This window comes from Lolium perenne, chromosome 2 (genome assembly GCF_019359855.2).
Source record: "Lolium perenne isolate Kyuss_39 chromosome 2, Kyuss_2.0, whole genome shotgun sequence".
NCBI lineage: Eukaryota > Viridiplantae > Streptophyta > Magnoliopsida > Poales > Poaceae > Lolium > Lolium perenne.
The window spans coordinates 70,570,982-70,588,166 of record NC_067245.2 but is presented as its reverse complement, the minus strand read 5'-3'; the positions used below and the strand labels follow the sequence as shown (position 1 = coordinate 70,588,166).

The 17,185-nt window shown below is 43.7% G+C and overlaps 1 protein-coding gene across 1 annotated transcript; it reads right to left on the bottom strand.

The window, feature by feature from the left end:
- Positions 1-11,931: 11,931 nt before the first annotated feature.
- LOC139835508 (uncharacterized) lies at positions 11,932-12,918 on the bottom strand. Its single transcript, XM_071825365.1, has one exon. The coding sequence runs from the start codon at positions 12,916-12,918 to the stop codon at positions 11,932-11,934; it is 987 nt and encodes a 328-aa protein (XP_071681466.1).
- Between the last annotated feature and the right edge of the window lie 4,267 nt (positions 12,919-17,185).

The window sequence follows — 17,185 nt, the reverse complement described above, 5'->3', positions numbered from 1 at the left end:
AACATGGCTGGTTGATGTAGAGGCGTTGGCGGTGATGGCGGTGATGATCTCCTCCAATTCCCCGTCCCGGCGGAGTGCCAGAACGGAGACTTCTGGCTCCCGCGACGGAGTTTCGCGATGTGGCGGCGTTCTGGAGGGTTTCTGGCGACTTCGACTTCTCTCCGGGTGTTTTTAGGTCGAGGCGAATAAGTAGTCCAAAGGAGGGCGTCGGAGGCCGGCCGAGGCCACACCACAGGGCCGCGCGGCCCCCGGGCCGCGCTGCCCTATGGTGTGGGGCCCTCGGGCCTCCACCTCAATTGTCCTTCTGCTCCGTTAGTTTCCTGGGAAAATAGGGCCTTCTGCATAAATTCCGAGGATTTTCCCGAAAGTTGGATTTCTGCACAAAAACGAGACACTGTAGCAGTTCACTGAAAAACAGCGTTAGTCCGTGTTAGTTGCATCCAAAATACACAAATTAGAGGCAAAACAATAGCAAAAGTGTTCGGGAAAGTAGATACGTTTTGGACGTATCAACTCCCCCCAAGCTTAGCTTATTGCTTGTCCTCAAGCAATTCAGTTAACAACTGAGCGATAAAAGAACTTTCACGAACATATTTGCTCATATGATGTATATATTCTCATGCTATGGCTAATACTTAAGCAGTTCATAATGAGATACATGCAAATAAGATCATCTAACAGCTATGTCAATCATGGAGAGGTACCAACAATTAATAAGAAGCATCATGAATCATGTATATAAGCAAGATTGCAATGTTCATAAGAGAGTATGATAAAGTGGTATCTCGCTTGCTCGTATTTGATTGGCAAAACATAAATGCCCGGCACCTCGAGTTCATAGAAAGACTAGAAGTAGTGATTGTCAAAAGATAAATGCATCAAAGTTATACCACAATCAATCATATTTTGAGACAAGCATATTATACTAAGAATGACAGTTGTGCTCTCAAGATAGTGCTCAAAGAAATAATGGAGACACAACATAAAAGTAAAAGATTGACCCTTCGCAGAGGGAAGCAGTGGATTAACATGCGCTAGAGCTTTTCATTTTTATAAAGACAGGAGTAAAATTATTTTGAGAGGTGTTTGTTGTTGTCAACGAATGGTAATGGGTACACTAACTACCTCGCCAACCGGACTTTCAAGAGCGGCTCCCATGAATTATTGCATATTTATTTGGCACTCCTTCCAACCTTTCTTGCACACACCATGGCTAACCGAATCCTCGGGTGCCTGCCAACAATCTCATACCATGAAGGAGTGCCTTTTTATTTTTGTTTTATTATAATGATGACACTCCCCCAACCTTTGCTTACACAAGCCATGGCTAACCGAATCCTTCGGGTGCCGTCCAACAATCACAAACCATGGAGGAGTGTCTATTTAAGTTAATTAATTCGGGACCTGGAATCCCATTGCCAGCTCTTTTTGCAAAATTATTGGATAAGCGGATGTGCCACTAGTCCATATGAGAGTCCATCAAAAGTAAATGACAAGGTTGAAAGCAAAACACCACATACTTCCTCATGAGCTATGAAACATAAACACAAATTGAGAAGCATTTTGAAGGTTTTAAAGGTAGCGCACGAGAATTTACTTGGAATGGTTTGAAATGCCATGCATAGGTATTTATGGTGGACACTTTGGAATAACTTGGTTTTCATGTGTTTGGAAGCACGAGCAGCGTTCCCGCTCAGTACAAGTGAAGGCTAGCAATAGACTAGGGAGCGACAAATCAAGAGAGCAGTAACTGTCATAATCATGCTTGCGGCAAAATATATTAACGGAGGCATAAAAGTGATACAAGAACTCTGAAGCAATATAAATCATCGAGGCTTAATTGACTTTTTGTTCAGTCATATGCATGCGTGAGCATGTGCCAAGTCGATATAAATGAATTATTCAGAGGAGGATACCACAATGCCATACTTACTTATGAATAAAACAATGCTAGCAAACATCCATGACATGCTACTCATATTAATAAATTGGAGCTAAACATGAGAGATCATAAACTACTAGACTTTCTCAAATAACATATACCTCACATGAACCAACTAAGCATGCTCACATGGATGAGTATATGTACAAAAATGAAAACAAATAGAGTTCATACCAGCCTCTCACCACAATCAGATTGTCGTAGATCGTCATTATTGCCTTTTCACTTGTGCAGCTTGGATAATATGAAATGAAAACCACGCTCCAGCCACCGAAGACCATTGAACTCATAAAGAACTTTACAAACCAAAGAAGAACAGCAAATATTTTTGGTGTTTTTGAATTAGAAACAAGAACAAGAGGAAACAAACAAACAAAGCAAAATCTTTTTGGGTTTTCTTATAGCAAACTAGCGATAGCAAATAAAGTGAGACAAATGCAAGAAACTAAAGCAAACAAATGGTGAAGAGAAATAACAGAAATATTTTTGGTCTTTTTGTGTTTTGGGAAGGAAACAAAACAAAAACAAGAAATAGCAAACTAAAAGAAACACAGAAAAGCGAGATGGCAGAAATCTGCCAAAACCTGACAGCAGTACAGAAATTGATTTTTACAAAAATCTTACGTTGCTCGGATCGAAAAGTGTTCAACTAATGAAAGTTAGATAACAACCTGGGGAACCTACACAAAAATTTGCAGCTCAAAATGACGTTCTGGCTATTTTTGACAATTTTTACGGTAACGTTCCAGAATCTGTTTTCAGGCAGCACTTCCCCAAATATCATCTTCCTCTCATTAGAAAACCACTCAAACGAACAAAACAAGTATGTGCAAGTATCCAGCAACCATAATATGCAAAGAATGAGTGATGCCGGTATACCTCCCCCCAAGCTTAGGCTTTTGGCCTAAGTGGAGTTCAACCCCAACGAGGGTCATTGTTCCTCGCCGGTGGGTAGTCCATGGAGTAGTCATAGTAAAGCTCCTGCGCAGAAGAAAAGCGTGGAGGCTCCGCATATCCACCGTGTTGATGCGAGGAACTTGCTGCATCGGATGATGAGTCGAGGTGCTCCTCGACCTCCGTGTCGTCTCTTGCATGTTGACCTCCTCTCTCTCTATGTGTGCATCTAGTGCACCTTCTGTGACCGACCAATCTCCCCTGGAATCAAGGTTAGAAAAAAACAGGCGCAGGCAATCTTACTAGTTTCTCAGTTTTCTTAGTTATTCTCCAAACTTTCTTATAAAATATCATCTTATAATACAGGTTACCCAAGTTGGAGGAATCTGAAACAAATTCATGTTTAATCATAGAGGCTATGTCAAGTTTTTCTATGGGGAACGGAATATCAAAATGATGAGGTTCTACATTATGAAAAGCTAGTAAACGGGAGGCGATGAGACCTCCACAAATTCCACCTTTCTCACGGTTAGTGGCAAGTCTATAAGCTATTAATGCCCCCAAATTATAAGACCTACTATTTTGCAGTGCCGCAGCTAGAAAAGCCAAATCCGGGATAGAAAGCTTACCACCAATCTTTTTAGCAAGAACGCATTTGGTAATAAAATAGGCAAAGTAGCGGATAGCCGGGAGCTGAATACTCGTGATTTTACCACTTTCACCTGAGAAACTCCTTCCATCGCAAATCATCTTGTAAAGATCCGAGAGTTCTTGCGGCGATCCCCTTATCTTCTCGCACGACCCCCATTGCGGTATTCTAATTGCTGCACAAAAAGCACTAAATGGCAAGTTGACAGTTTTATTGTAAATTTTATACTGGACCGTAAGTTAGACCGCGACCAATTAAACTTGAAGTCCTGCACAAAAGCCATAGTTAATTTTACATATTGTCTTGGCTCTCCTTCAACAAAGTCACTCAGCCCGCACGAGAAATTAGAGTTTGAACATCTTCAAGTATCCCCGCGCTTCTCATGAAATCACAAGACAGGTAGTAAGAGGGGTATACTCCCTCTTCACGATTGACTATCATAACTTGTTGGACTTCCAATTCTTGCTGGTTCAAGTGATATCTATTCCACTCCATTTTCTGAAATTTCAACAACTAATATAAAAAATTTGATTTGGTGACATATAATTGAGGGAAACTACCATAGGAACTTGCTAGAGTACTAATCATGCATCAAAACTAGTTTCTACCACTTAGAACAAGCATGCAAGCTCACTAAACATGTTACCTACAGTAGCAAAATATTCAAGATATACTCAACCAAACGAAATTCTACTTGGATGGGTGGAGGAGTCACATACCGAAGAGCAAATGTGCTAAATTTCAGACAGAAATCTGGGCTGAGCAAAGAGATCGAAAAATCTGGAGCTCTGGAGCAAAAACGCGAGTGAGAGGAACTTGGTGTCGATTTTTTCGGGAGAGAGAAAAGTCTGGGAGGAAGAGATGGCAAAGTGGGGCAGAGGGGGACCCACACCACATGGTGGCGCGGCCACCTCCTTGGCCGCGCCGGCCTGTGGTCTGGCGCCTCTCGGTGCCCCACAGGTCATCCTCTCGGTGCTCCTGTGTCTCGTAGAAAAATAGGACCAACGGTATAATTTTTGTGAATTTTTGAAAACTTTGAAAACGCACATTTCTGGGTATTTAGTTTATTATTAATGGCCAGGAAATTTTTTGAAATCTTCGAATAACTCAAGAACTTTGCAAATTAAAAGTGCTACAGCAACTAGAGCAAGTGGAGGAAGAAAGATATGTTGTTTACCTCCCCTATGCATATAAAAGGTATTCGTTAACAAGGTTGATCAAGTCTTGTCACCAAATAAATTTTACATAGCATAAGAAGAAATAAACCTCAAATCAATCATGTTACCTTGAATTGTATTGATATGGATCCAATCACGAGAGTTTGATATTCTTCCTTAGGCTCATATATAGGACAATCAATAGTTCCCACTTTGATAGTTCTCACATTAGAAATAGTATTAACTTCACACGCTTTCTCAATCCTCTTGGGAAAATAAACGGTATGCTCCCTATCATCAACATTGAAAGTAACCTTTCCTTTATTGCAATCAATAACAGCCCCTGCGGTGTTAAGAAAAGGTCTCCCAAGAATAATAGACATATTATCATCTTCCGGCATTTCCAACACAACAAAATCAGTTAATATCAAGCGCTTAGTAGTAACTTGAACAGGAACATTCTCACATATACCAACAGGAATAGCAGTAGATTTATCAGCCATTTGCAAAGATATATCAGTAGGTATCAACTTATCTAAGTAAAGTCTCTTATAAAGAGAAAAAGGCATAACACTAACACCGGCTCCCAAGTCACATAGAGCAGTTTTAACATAATTATTCTTGATAGAACAAGGAATAGTAGGTATACCAGTCGCCCAATTTCTTTGGAATTTTGCCATTGAAAGAGTAATTAGCAAGCATAGTGGAAATTTCCTCATTGGGGATTTTCCTTTTGTTAGTAACAATATCTTTCATATACTTTGAATAAGGTGGCAATTTAATAGCATCACCAAAGGGATTTGCAAGAATAAAGGTTTCATCCAATCGCAAAATTTATTATAGTGTTCTTCTTCCTTTGATTTTAGTTTCTTAGCAGGAAAAGGCATTTGCTTTTGCACCCAAGGTTCTCTTTCATTACCATGTTTCTCAGCAATAAAGTCTTCTTTAGTGTACTTTTTATTTTTAGCATGCTTTTCAGGTTCTTCTTCAACCTCTTCTTTATCAGGAGTATTATTCTTATCATTATCATTATCATTATCATGTTCATTACCACTTTCAGTTTCAGCATCAGAAATAGAAATACTATTAGGATCATTAACAGGTTCAGAGGATTCTACAACATTTTTATGTTTCTTCTTCTTTTTCTTCCTAGAATGAGCACTAGGTTCAATGCGTTGAGAATCTTGTTCAATTCTTTTGGGATGCCCGTCAGATATAGAGGATCCTGGGTAGAGACACCGCCTCTAGTTGTTACTTCATAAGCATGTTTCTCTTTAGAATTATTCCCTAACAAGTCATTTTGCACTTTAGTGAGTTGATCAATTTGAGTTTGAATCATTTGAAAATGTTTAACAAGCATCTTAACATCATTGGAGGTTCTCTCCACAATATCATGCAATTCACTAATAGCTTGAGAATTTTCCATTAAATGATTCTCTACTCTCATATTAAAATTTTCTTGCTTAACAATATAATTATCAAACTCATCTAAGCATTGTGCAGGAGGCTTTGAATACGGAATATCCTCCCTAGTAAAGCGTTGAAGGGAATTTACCTCAATCATGGATGCAGGGGGAATTATCTCACATATATCTTCAATAGGAGGTAGATTCTTCACATCTTCAGATTTAATACCTTTCTCCTTGAGAGACTTCTTGGCTTCCCTCATATCTTCATCATTCAATTCAATTAAACCCCTCTTCTTCAATATTGGAGTTGGAGTTGGTTCAGGCGTAGTCCATTCATCATGATTCCGGCTTATTTTAGCCAATAATTCTTCAGCGTCATCCGGAATTCTTTTCCTGAAAACACAACCAGCACAACTATCCAGGTATGCCCTAGACTCAATGGTTAGTCCACTATAAAATATATCAAGTAAATCATGCTTTTCCAGATCATGCTCAAAGCCGAGCTCTAATAAGAGAGCAGAATCTCACCAAGCCTCGTGCAATTTCTCTTCATCTTCCTGATTAAAATTATAAATTCTCTGCAGCTAATATGTTGAGCACTAGCAGGAAAGTATTTGCGGAAGAAAACATCAAGCAATTCTTTCGGACTTTTAATAGAATTAGGTGGCAAATTATTATACCAAGTTTTAGCGTCATCCTTTAATGAGAATGGAAATATTTTAGCAACAAAGTAAGTACGCATCTTAACATCATCAGAAAACAAGCTACTAAGAGTAGATATCTCACCATGTGTTCAACAGCACTTTCTTTTTAGTACCACAAAAGGGTGTTTTCTCAACAATAGCTATATGAGATAGATCAAGAGAAAAATCATAATCTTTATCCCTAATGTTTATAGGAGATGTGGCAAATTTAGGATCAGGAGACAGCTTTATATCTAATAAAGCATGTTCTGCAAGCAACTTTTTAATTTTTCTTGCATCAGAGTAGCATTGCATTTTTCAATAAAATCATCATTAAGCTCCACATAATCTTCCTCAGGATCATCACTAAAATAACCAAGTTCGTGTGAACTAACAGGTGTAGTAGCATTAGGAGTTTCAAGATTTTCAATTTGTCTAGACCTAGCAATTGTAGCATCTAGAAAGGATCCCAATGAACCACTATCATCAAGCACAGCAGAAACATTATCAATATTATGAGAGTGTTCAGATTCAGCAGATGTACCCACATGCGAAGCATGTGACGGTGAAACAAGTTTATCAATCACAGATGGTGAATCAAGAGCAGCAAAGGTATTCAAAATTGTACCTTTTCTTGTAGTGGATGGTAATATGGCGATCTTAGTATCGCGAGGTTTACCCATGATGGAGAATTTGCAGCGAACAATATTAATCCAAGTGAACTTCCAAATAAAGCTATGCTCCCCGGCAACGGCGCCGTAAAATAGTCTTGATGACCCACAAGTATAGGGGATCGCAACAGTCTTCGAGGGAAGTAAAACCCAATTTATTGATTCGACACAAGGGGAGACAAAGAACACTTGGAAGCCTTAACAACGGAGTTGTCAATTCAGTTGCACCTGGAAACAGACTTGCTCGCAAGAGTTTATCAGTAGTAACAGTTTTATAGCAGTAGCAGAGTGAAATAACAGCAGCAGAGTAACAGAGACAGCAAGTAGTGATTTTAGTAAACAGCAGGATTAAAATACGTAGGCACGGGGACGGATGACGGGCGTTGCATGGATGAGAGAAACTCATGTAACAATCATAACAGGGCATTTGCAGATAATAATAAAACGGTGTCCAAGTACAAAGCAATCAATAGGCATGTGTTCCATATATAGTCGTGCGTGCTCGCAATGAGAAACTTGCACAACATCTTTTGTCCTACCAGCCGGTGGCAGCCGGGCCTCAAGGGAAACTACTGGATATTAAGGTACTCCTTTTAATAAAGTACCGGAGCAAAGCATTAACACTCCGTGAACACATGTGATCCTCACATCGCTACCATCCCCTCCGGTTGTCCCAATTCTTGTCACTTCGGGGCCATTGGTTCCTGGGACAATGACATGTGTATACAACTTATAGGTAAGACCATAAACAATGATTATCTTCATGAAACAATAACATGTTCAGATCTGAGATCATGGCACTCGGGCCCTAGTGACAAGCATTAAGCATAACAAGTTGCAACAATATCATCAAAGTACCAATAACGGACACTAGGCACTATGCCCTAACAATCTTATGCTATTACATGACCAATCTCATCCAATCCCTACCATCCCCTTTGGCCTACAGCGGGGGAATTACTCACACATGGATGGGGGAAACATGGCTGGTTGATGTAGAGGCGTTGGCGGTGATGGCGGTGATGATCTCCTCCAATTCCCCGTCCCGGCGGAGTGCCAGAACGGAGACTTCTGGCTCCCGCGACGGAGTTTCGCGATGTGGCGGCGTTCTGGAGGGTTTCTGGCGACTTCGACTTCTCTCCGGGTGTTTTTAGGTCGAGGCGAATAAGTAGTCCGAAGGAGGGCGTCGGAGGCCGGCCGAGGGGGCCACACCACAGGGCCGCGCGGGCCCCCCCTGGGCCGCGCCGCCCTATGGTGTGGGGCCCTCGGGCCTCCACCTCAATTGTCCTTCTGGCTCCGTTAGTTTCCTGGGAAAATAGGGCCTTCTGCATAAATTCCGAGGATTTTCCCGAAAGTTGGATTTCTGCACAAAAACGAGACACCAGAGCAGTTCTGCTGAAAACAGCGTTAGTCCGTGTTAGTTGCATCCAAAATACACAAATTAGAGGCAAAACAATAGCAAAAGTGTTCGGGAAAGTAGATACGTTTTGGACGTATCACCTGTACCTCCGCTTGTTCGGCAGTGGCACATGCAGTAACGAATCTCCATTCAGATAAGATAGTGCTTCCATTACTGTCTCTAATGATAATTCCAAGACCAGCAGTTTTTGATGTACTGTCCCATCCAACATCCACATTAGCTTTCACAAAACCCTCTGAAGGAGCTGTCCACGAAGCAATGCCTAGTGGACCCGCAACAGAATTAGAAGCTGAGGTATTTTTTAAAGTCTGAGTGAAAGAAAGATGATAGCTAACAAGATATGAAACTGAGGCAGAAATCGAAGCTTTGCCATCTCCGTGAACCACATTGTTTCTGTGATGCCAAACCCGCCACAGCAAGAAAATAACCTTAGACCGCATAGGTTTTGAAATACCCTCCAGGAGATGAAGTAACCATTCTTTCCCAGTATATCGGAACGAATCCTTGGGTGGGAGATGCCAGTGGCTTCTTAGTTCATGTCGCAATGCCCTAGCAAGGGTGCAACGAACAAGTGCATGGAAACCATCTTCAATCTCACAACCATAGACAACACAGACCAGAAGAACAGACGGCATCCGCCGATGCAGGCCTGATCGGACAACCAAGGTAGCAGTAGCCGCCTTCTAAGCAAAGATGCAGAGCTTTTGGGGTACTTCCGCCTTCCAGACTAGGTTCCAAATTCCCCGTTCTCCCACTGGTTCAAAGGTACATTGTCCTGGGCTCAAATTTGAGAGGGATGATTGTATGCCCAGCCGATATGCCGATCTGACCAAGAACGAGCCATTAGCTTCACAGCTCCAAGCAACAAAATCCTCGCACGCTCTAGCAGGGAGTTTAATAGTTAAGATAGCTTCAGCATCCCATGGATAACAGATTGCTCGAACAGCCTGCACATCCCAAGTTCTTGATACTGGGTCAATAAGTTTTGATGCCCACTTTTTCCTTACATTACTACGCCGGCCATCCACTTACATAGCCTCCGGTCTGGGTAACCAGTTGTCTCGGAATATTTTCACTTTACTGCCCGATCCAATACGCCATATCACTCCTTTTTTTCACCAATTCCAGGCCATGTAGCACACCCTGCCATGCTTGGGATTGATTTGGGATGAAGGCCGTGTCAAGTAAATCACCCGCGGGATAATACCTGGCTTTTAGCAAACACGCACACAGACTTTTCGGGAACTGAATCAGCCTTCATGTCTGCCGTGCAAGTAAAGCTTGATTAAAAATGCGTAGGTCCCTGAAGCCCATATCACCACATGCTTTTGGTCTTGTAATCTTTATCCCAGGACATCCAGTGCATTCTTCTTCGGTCCTCTTCATCACCCCACCAGATATTCCGAATAATATGTGACAGATCCTCAATTAGACCATAGGGAAACTTAAACACTCCCATAGCATATATAGAGATGGACTGAAGAACTAATTTAATGTGGACTTCCTTTGCACCAGAAGACATATATTTTTCACACCAATCAGTAGCATGTTTTGAGAATTTATCTTTAGTAGACTTGACCTTTCCCTTTATCAATCTACCATCAGGAACTGGTAACCCAAGATATTTTTCTTCAAAACAAACAATATCATATTTCAGGATTCCTTTTAACTCCAATTGTACCTCAGGAGTACACTTGTCTCCATACATAATTTAACATTTTCCCAAACTCACCAACTGCCCCGTGCCTTGTTCATATTTATCCAGAATAGATTTGATCACCAGACCTTAAACATCAGTCCCCTCAAAGAATAAAAGACTATCATCTGCAAACAGAAAATGAGAAATACCTGGAGCCCTACGGCAGATATGAAATTCACGAAGAGCATTGCACTCTATTTCCTTCCTAATCAGACAAGATAGACCATCAGCCACAAAGAGAAATAAGTATGGCGAAAGAGGATCACCTTGGCGGATACCACGGGACGGGGTGAAAGGGTCCAACATATGTCCGTTAAAGCGAATCGAGAACCGCACAGTGGTGACACACGCCATCACCCACCGTATCCACTGACTATGAAAGCCCAATTTCGCTAAAACCCCTTCGAGAAAACTCCAATCCACACGATCATACGCCTTAGCCATATCCAATTTATACGCACAAAAATTCCTCTGCGCCGCTGAACCCGACTGAATAGAATGGATACACTCAAATTCCATGAGTGCATTATCAGTTATAAGACGCTCAGGAATAAAGGCACTTTGGGTCGGCAAAATTATGTCCCGCAGGATAGGTCGAAGCCGATTCACAAGACATTTAAATATCACTTTGAAAATCACATTACATAAACTTATTGGATGAAAATCCTTCAGTTCCTCTGGATCATTCTTTTTAGGAATTAAAACAATCGCAGTGTCATTGACCTCCTCAGCCATAACTCCATCATGGAGAAAACGCTAGACAACCTTAACAATATCGTCACGCATGAGACTCCAATTCCGCTGAAGAAAGTGTACTGGAAAACCATCCGGCCCGGGGGCTTTAATAGGACCAATTTGGAAGAGACCATCACTGATCTCTTTTTTCAGAAAAAGGGGCACACAGGTCTGCATTCATGTCATCAGTAATGCACCGGTCAAGCAGCCCAGTTATAATATATGGGTTGATGTTTTCATCTTTAGTACTCCGTATAAAGATCTTGGAAAAAGTCCCTAGCCATATTTTCCATTTCAATAGTGTCAAACGTCCAAGTGCCATCACTCCTTTTCAGCTTGCGGATGTTATTCTTTTTCTTTCTCCAAGAAGCTCTGCGGTGAAAGTATTTTGTGTTCTTATCCCCTTCACGGAGCCAAGCAACACAAGATCGTTGCATCCAGAAAATTTCCTCACGATAAAGGAGTTCATCCATTTCTTTTTCCAGCCCCATCCTTTTTTTCAACGCTCTCATCATCATTGCATTGGTGCAGATTATCAAGCAACTCCCTTTTCTTTTCAATATCTGTTGGTATAGATTTAAAATTTGTATACTTCCAGCTATAAAGGCTAGACATCATCAAGCGGAGGGAAGAGGAGATATCCCCCAGATCATTACATGGAACACGGCGGGACTAGGCTTCCTCTACAGCAGCCGGCAGGGAAGGTTCCCTCTCCCAGACAATCTCATACCTTCTCACAGGACGATCAGACCGACAGTTGGTTGCAGACTCAATGGACATCAAAATGGGACAGTGGTCCGACCGTGAAGAAGCAATGTGCCTCAAACGATGATCTGGAAACATGAGAGACCATGCTCTAGAAGAAACAACACGGTCAAGTCTGACTCTGACATTGCGATCCCCCTTCTGCTTGTTATCAAAAGTGCAGGGGTTTCCCACAAAGCCGATGTCATATAGGTCACAGTGAGATAGAACTTCTCTGAAATCCATCATAAGTCTCTCAGAGCGAGGAGTGCGCGAGAACTGTTCCTCCTGCCACATAGCTTCATTAAAGTCGCCCATCATAAGCCAGGGTTTATTGGATTTGTCTTTGATCTGTCGCAGTTTGGTCCACATAAGATGACGATCCACTGGTTTCGGTTCACCGTACACAAATGTAGCTCTCCACATGTGATTATAAGGGCCACCGCTAATGTGAACATCAATATGGCGTTTACTGAAAGAAAGAAGATCAGCAATAACATCTTCTGTCCAATATAGTGCAATGCCGCCTCCCTTGCCATCTCCAGAAACCTGATAGCAGTGTTTCATACCAATCCTATATCGCAGATTCTCCACTCTTTCCTTACTCTGCCTTGTCTCACAAATAAAAACAAGGATGGTCTTGTAGGTCTGCACTAGGCAGACGAGTCCTTGAACGGTCGCAGCTTGCCCGACACCACGGCCGTTCCAGCCTAGGGTCGCCCATTGGGCCCGACGGTCTTCCTCGAGAGAGGCCGCCAATTTTGCCAATTCATTTTCAGAGATATCAGTCTTCCGTTGCTTAGTACGATCACGGGGGTTGACATAGCCTGGGGGTGGAGGTGGAGTAGATTGGTTATCCCCCGAGTTAGAGCCAGGGACAATGGTTTCCGAACTAGCCTCCTTCAAAACCCCCATGTCCAGTTGCTTCCTAGCTGCTGCATTTCATGAGCATCCTTGTCTTCATCCATAGGAGCCATTTTTTCAGGCCTTGAAGCGGAATCCTCCAAATTCTCAGTGTTGTCTAAAGCAGCGTCTTGAGACGAGCGCTTTTTTGCTGAGGCATTAAGCCCCCCACGGCCAGGAAAACCCCCACGGCTAGGCTTGCGGGGAGTAAAGCGCCGCTTATCCATGTTTTGAAGATTACTTCTCCGAGTAGCTAGCATCCAGCTTCCATATTGGAGATCCTTGGCCTCCCATCTCCGCACTCCTCATGGTCATGGCCAAGTAGGCCACAACGTTTACAGAAATATGGAATTTTTTTCATACTTAACTGGGAGCCTCTTTATTCCTTCTCCTTCAATCATAAGCGAGACAAAACGCATCAGAGGTTTACCAACATCAATTAAAACCCGCAGTCGCACATAATTCTCCTAAAACAACAGCTTTGGATTCATCTGAACCTCCTTAGTCTTGCCAATCCTGCGGGCAAGATCATCTAGGACATTAGTTTTCCTATAAAGCTCTGAAATACCATGGATTTGCGCCCATATATGTAAGCCATTGAAGATTATTTTCCCAGGATCCTCCTTGCCATCGTAATCCTCAATCAAAACAGCCCAGCCACGGAAGGTCCATGGTCCTTGGTGGACAACTTTTTTTCCAATCTCCAAGGCAATGCATCTGAAAGATAAACAAATTTCCCCCTGCCTCCCTGCAGGTTGGATCCTTGGAGAGATTCCAAATCGCTCTCATCTTGCCAAACAAAGCTTCTGAACTAAACGAGCGAGTAGTATGCACTTTACCGATCGCCAACCATCGAGCATCCTTCTGGAATTCCTTCATAGCATCAACCGCGATCACAACATCATCCAACTCATCTTCCCAGAGCTCAAGGTGAGCCAGCATGTCGTCTAACTCCTGTTCCTTCCCCGTCATTGCTGGCGGCGAAGAGGAAGCAAGCAGATCCATCATCACCGAAAACCCTAGACGTTCCGTCTAGGGAAACCCACAAGAGGCGGGGGAGCGCAGGTACACAGGTGGCGGAGGTGGAGGGCGAGGGGGAGGCGCGAGGAATTGGTGGAGAACAGTGTCGATCTCACGGAGGCGAAAGAAAATCGCCCGCCGGAGCACTAAAACCATAACGAGAGGGGAGAGTTATTTAGCATTACTATGTCCTGATTAGAAGATCTTGCTTCTCCACATACCGTTTTTTTCTTTTTAGATTCAAACAGCTGCAACTTTATTAAATACTGGCACAGTTACCCTATAGTTCTACAAGAGACATTGGAGGAACACCCATCCAGGTAGCACAACGTTTATTTTTGCAGCCTTCTTTCGCAAGGTAATTTGCAACCCCGTTCGTCGTTGCACAAACTGGACCTTGTAGTCATCGAATTCCCGAAGTAGGGATTTGATGTCTTCTACCAAAGGTCCGAACCGACATGTCCATCTCCACACAATTCAGTTTGGCCACCATCCCTTGGCAGTCCGCTTCCACTATCAGCCTCGACACGTCCACCTCCTTCGCCAGCTCCACCGCAAGCCTGCATGCCAGGAGCTCCGCCCTTTCAGGATCCGATGCAGAAGGGGAAAAAATGGCAAGCTCCCGCTTGGAAGTCACTGTGATGATCACGTAGGACCACGCCCCCGACTCCTAGACCTTCTCCCATAGAAAAAGCGCCCCATCGCAGTTGGCTTTGAGCCAGCCATTTGCAGGTGGGAGCCCCACCTTCTGCTCCTTTGCAGTTGGCGCCGGCGTCTTGATGGTTTGCCACTCGTCCCACCCACTTCGCTAGGTTGTCCGGGTTCTCGATCATCGGCAGCTCCCTGGCGTCGTTACGGGCTAGGCACACCTGGTACAGACAGAACAAAACAATGCCCCGCTCCCTATCCGACAGTCCATCGATCCAATCTAGCAGCCAACCTTGCAGAGCCGTATGTGTGGGCGTAGGTCACCCGGAGGCGATCGAAACTCCAGCCCTGTATGATGGCGGAGCAGGTTCTAGACATGCTTCGAGTGTGGACAGTCCCAAAAACGTTGCAGTAAGGATTCCGCCCGATTGCAAGCAATGCAGCTGACCCCCTCCTTGATCTTTCGTCTCTGCAATTCCTTCACTACCGCCAGGCCGTTCTTGGCGAGACGCCAACAGTGAACCTTCACCTTATTAGGCACATCTGCTGACCACAAGATAAGCCATCCTGGTGCTCATCATAACTCGAAAAAGTGTTGGCTAAAACAATTCATAGTGAGAGTAACATAGCTAGTAACATCATACATCTCAAGATATTTTAGTGACGTGGCATGCCAATAAATGAAGAAAAAGAGTAAGGTGGTAACTAGCTATATTACCATAACATCATGTACCCTAAGATAAAATGAGTCTACAACATAATAAATGACACAATACATGACACCACATATAACATCATGTATCCACTATGAAGGTAGTAACCTAGATTAATAACATGGCATATGTTACTAGTCTAAGTTACTCCCCACTATGACCAGCCTAAGACCATAGGACTACAATTTGCTGTTTGATAAGGCGTTTGGGGACCAGGCTCAACTACGATGAGATATCAGAGATATGGGTGGTAGTTGTACAGAAGCGTACAACCTGAAAATGCGCAGCCTAGGCGGGAGGCATGATGGTTTGTACGAAGTACTGTATTAGACTGTTTGCTTTGGCAAGGTTATAGGTATTTTTACACGTGAAAGACAAAGCAGCACTCTAGCACCAAACTACCTATACGAGGAAAATAGTGCCGGCGCATTTCAAAATATCCACGCCGCCGGTATTTGGTCAAAATAATATGAACCCAAGTGGCTAGGCCGTCCGTAAAAACTAACGCCACCGATAGAGCCAAGTGGCTGGTCCGTTCGCAAACACTGGTGGCGTGGCCCATTCCTGCGCGGCCAAATGGGTCAGGTCGCCATTTCCACGCGGCCTAGCCCAACCAACGCCGCCACACCCCACATTGCCTTCCCACTCCACTCCATGCCGCCATGCATCATCGCTCTCCATACGTAGCTCTCCCGGGGTCGTTGAAGAAATTTGGCGTCGATGGAGAGGCCATTGTTGGAATGTACGCCGGGCCGCTCGCCGAGCCGCTCCACAGGCTCGTGGAAACGCCATCGGTCAGTACGGTGACGTGCTTCACATAGGTAGCTCTCGCCTTTTTCGCCACCGCTGCCAAGCATCGATCTCGCTGCCCCGCCGCTGCGGAATTGCGGCGCACGCAGTCTGCCTCCCATTCCTCCTGGGTCCACGCCTCCGGCTTCGTAAGTGGCGGAGCTGGCATGTAAGAGATGGGTGCAAATGAACCCATTAAATCTGTGATAATCCATGGTAAATTGGTGCTTAGCACCATATATCAGTTAGTGAGACCTCATAGTTTTATGAAAATGAACCCAATGCTTAATTCTCTTGGCTTCGCCACTGGGCTTCGTCTTCGGTGGCAACCCCTTCCGTAGCTACGTGAAGGGCGCCTTCGCCACCTTCCTCGTGAGCGCCTTGCTCGGTGGCTTGGTTGCTGCCTTGCCAGCCGCTTTCTTGTTTTGGGGGGTTTTGGGGGGAGTGGCGAGAGAAACAAAATTGCTTTGTGTCCTTGACGAGGCTGGCTCGCCACTCGCGATACGTCTTTTGGTTGCGTCTGACGCCCCTGCAACATCCCCATTCTAGCGGGAACGGTCTCAGGGTGCCAGACACCATATTGAGCCGCATCGAATGAAAAAGGCTTTGGGGCACCGCTAGGAGCAGTCAAACGTTCGACGTGCCCAAATCCCTTTGAGGGACGTGATCGGATATGCTCTAAGGTGTCCTTGTTTTCCATATTTTTGTTTGACCTAAAATTACTCTAATATATAAAGACTTTTCATATAAAATAGCATCATTAGAAAAATGTTTTCCAATACAAATCCAATGATACTAGTTACATACAATATAATTAAAATTTTATTACTCAATTTTTTATTCAAACTTTTTCTTAAAATGCGTGTGTGTCTTATTCATTCGGAGCTAGTAGCTTCGAGTCATCGAGTGCTATATTCAGTATCTGTCCGGAGTATTGCCGGATCGTGAGGGACACCGTGAAGAAGGCAAAGTACACCAACCGTGGCATCGGCGTCGACCTCATCTGCCTCTTCTTCCACGATTGCTTCGTTCGGGTACGTATGTACATGGTTGCATCTCTAGCTTGTATCCCGAGCCTGAGGATCGATTCGCGGTGTACTTAAGGATGA

Excerpts from the sequence above, each read along its gene's own strand:
- LOC139835508 (XM_071825365.1), bottom strand. The coding sequence starts at position 12,918 with ATGGGGGTTTTGAAGGAGGCTAGTTCGGAAACCATTGTCCCTGGCTCT.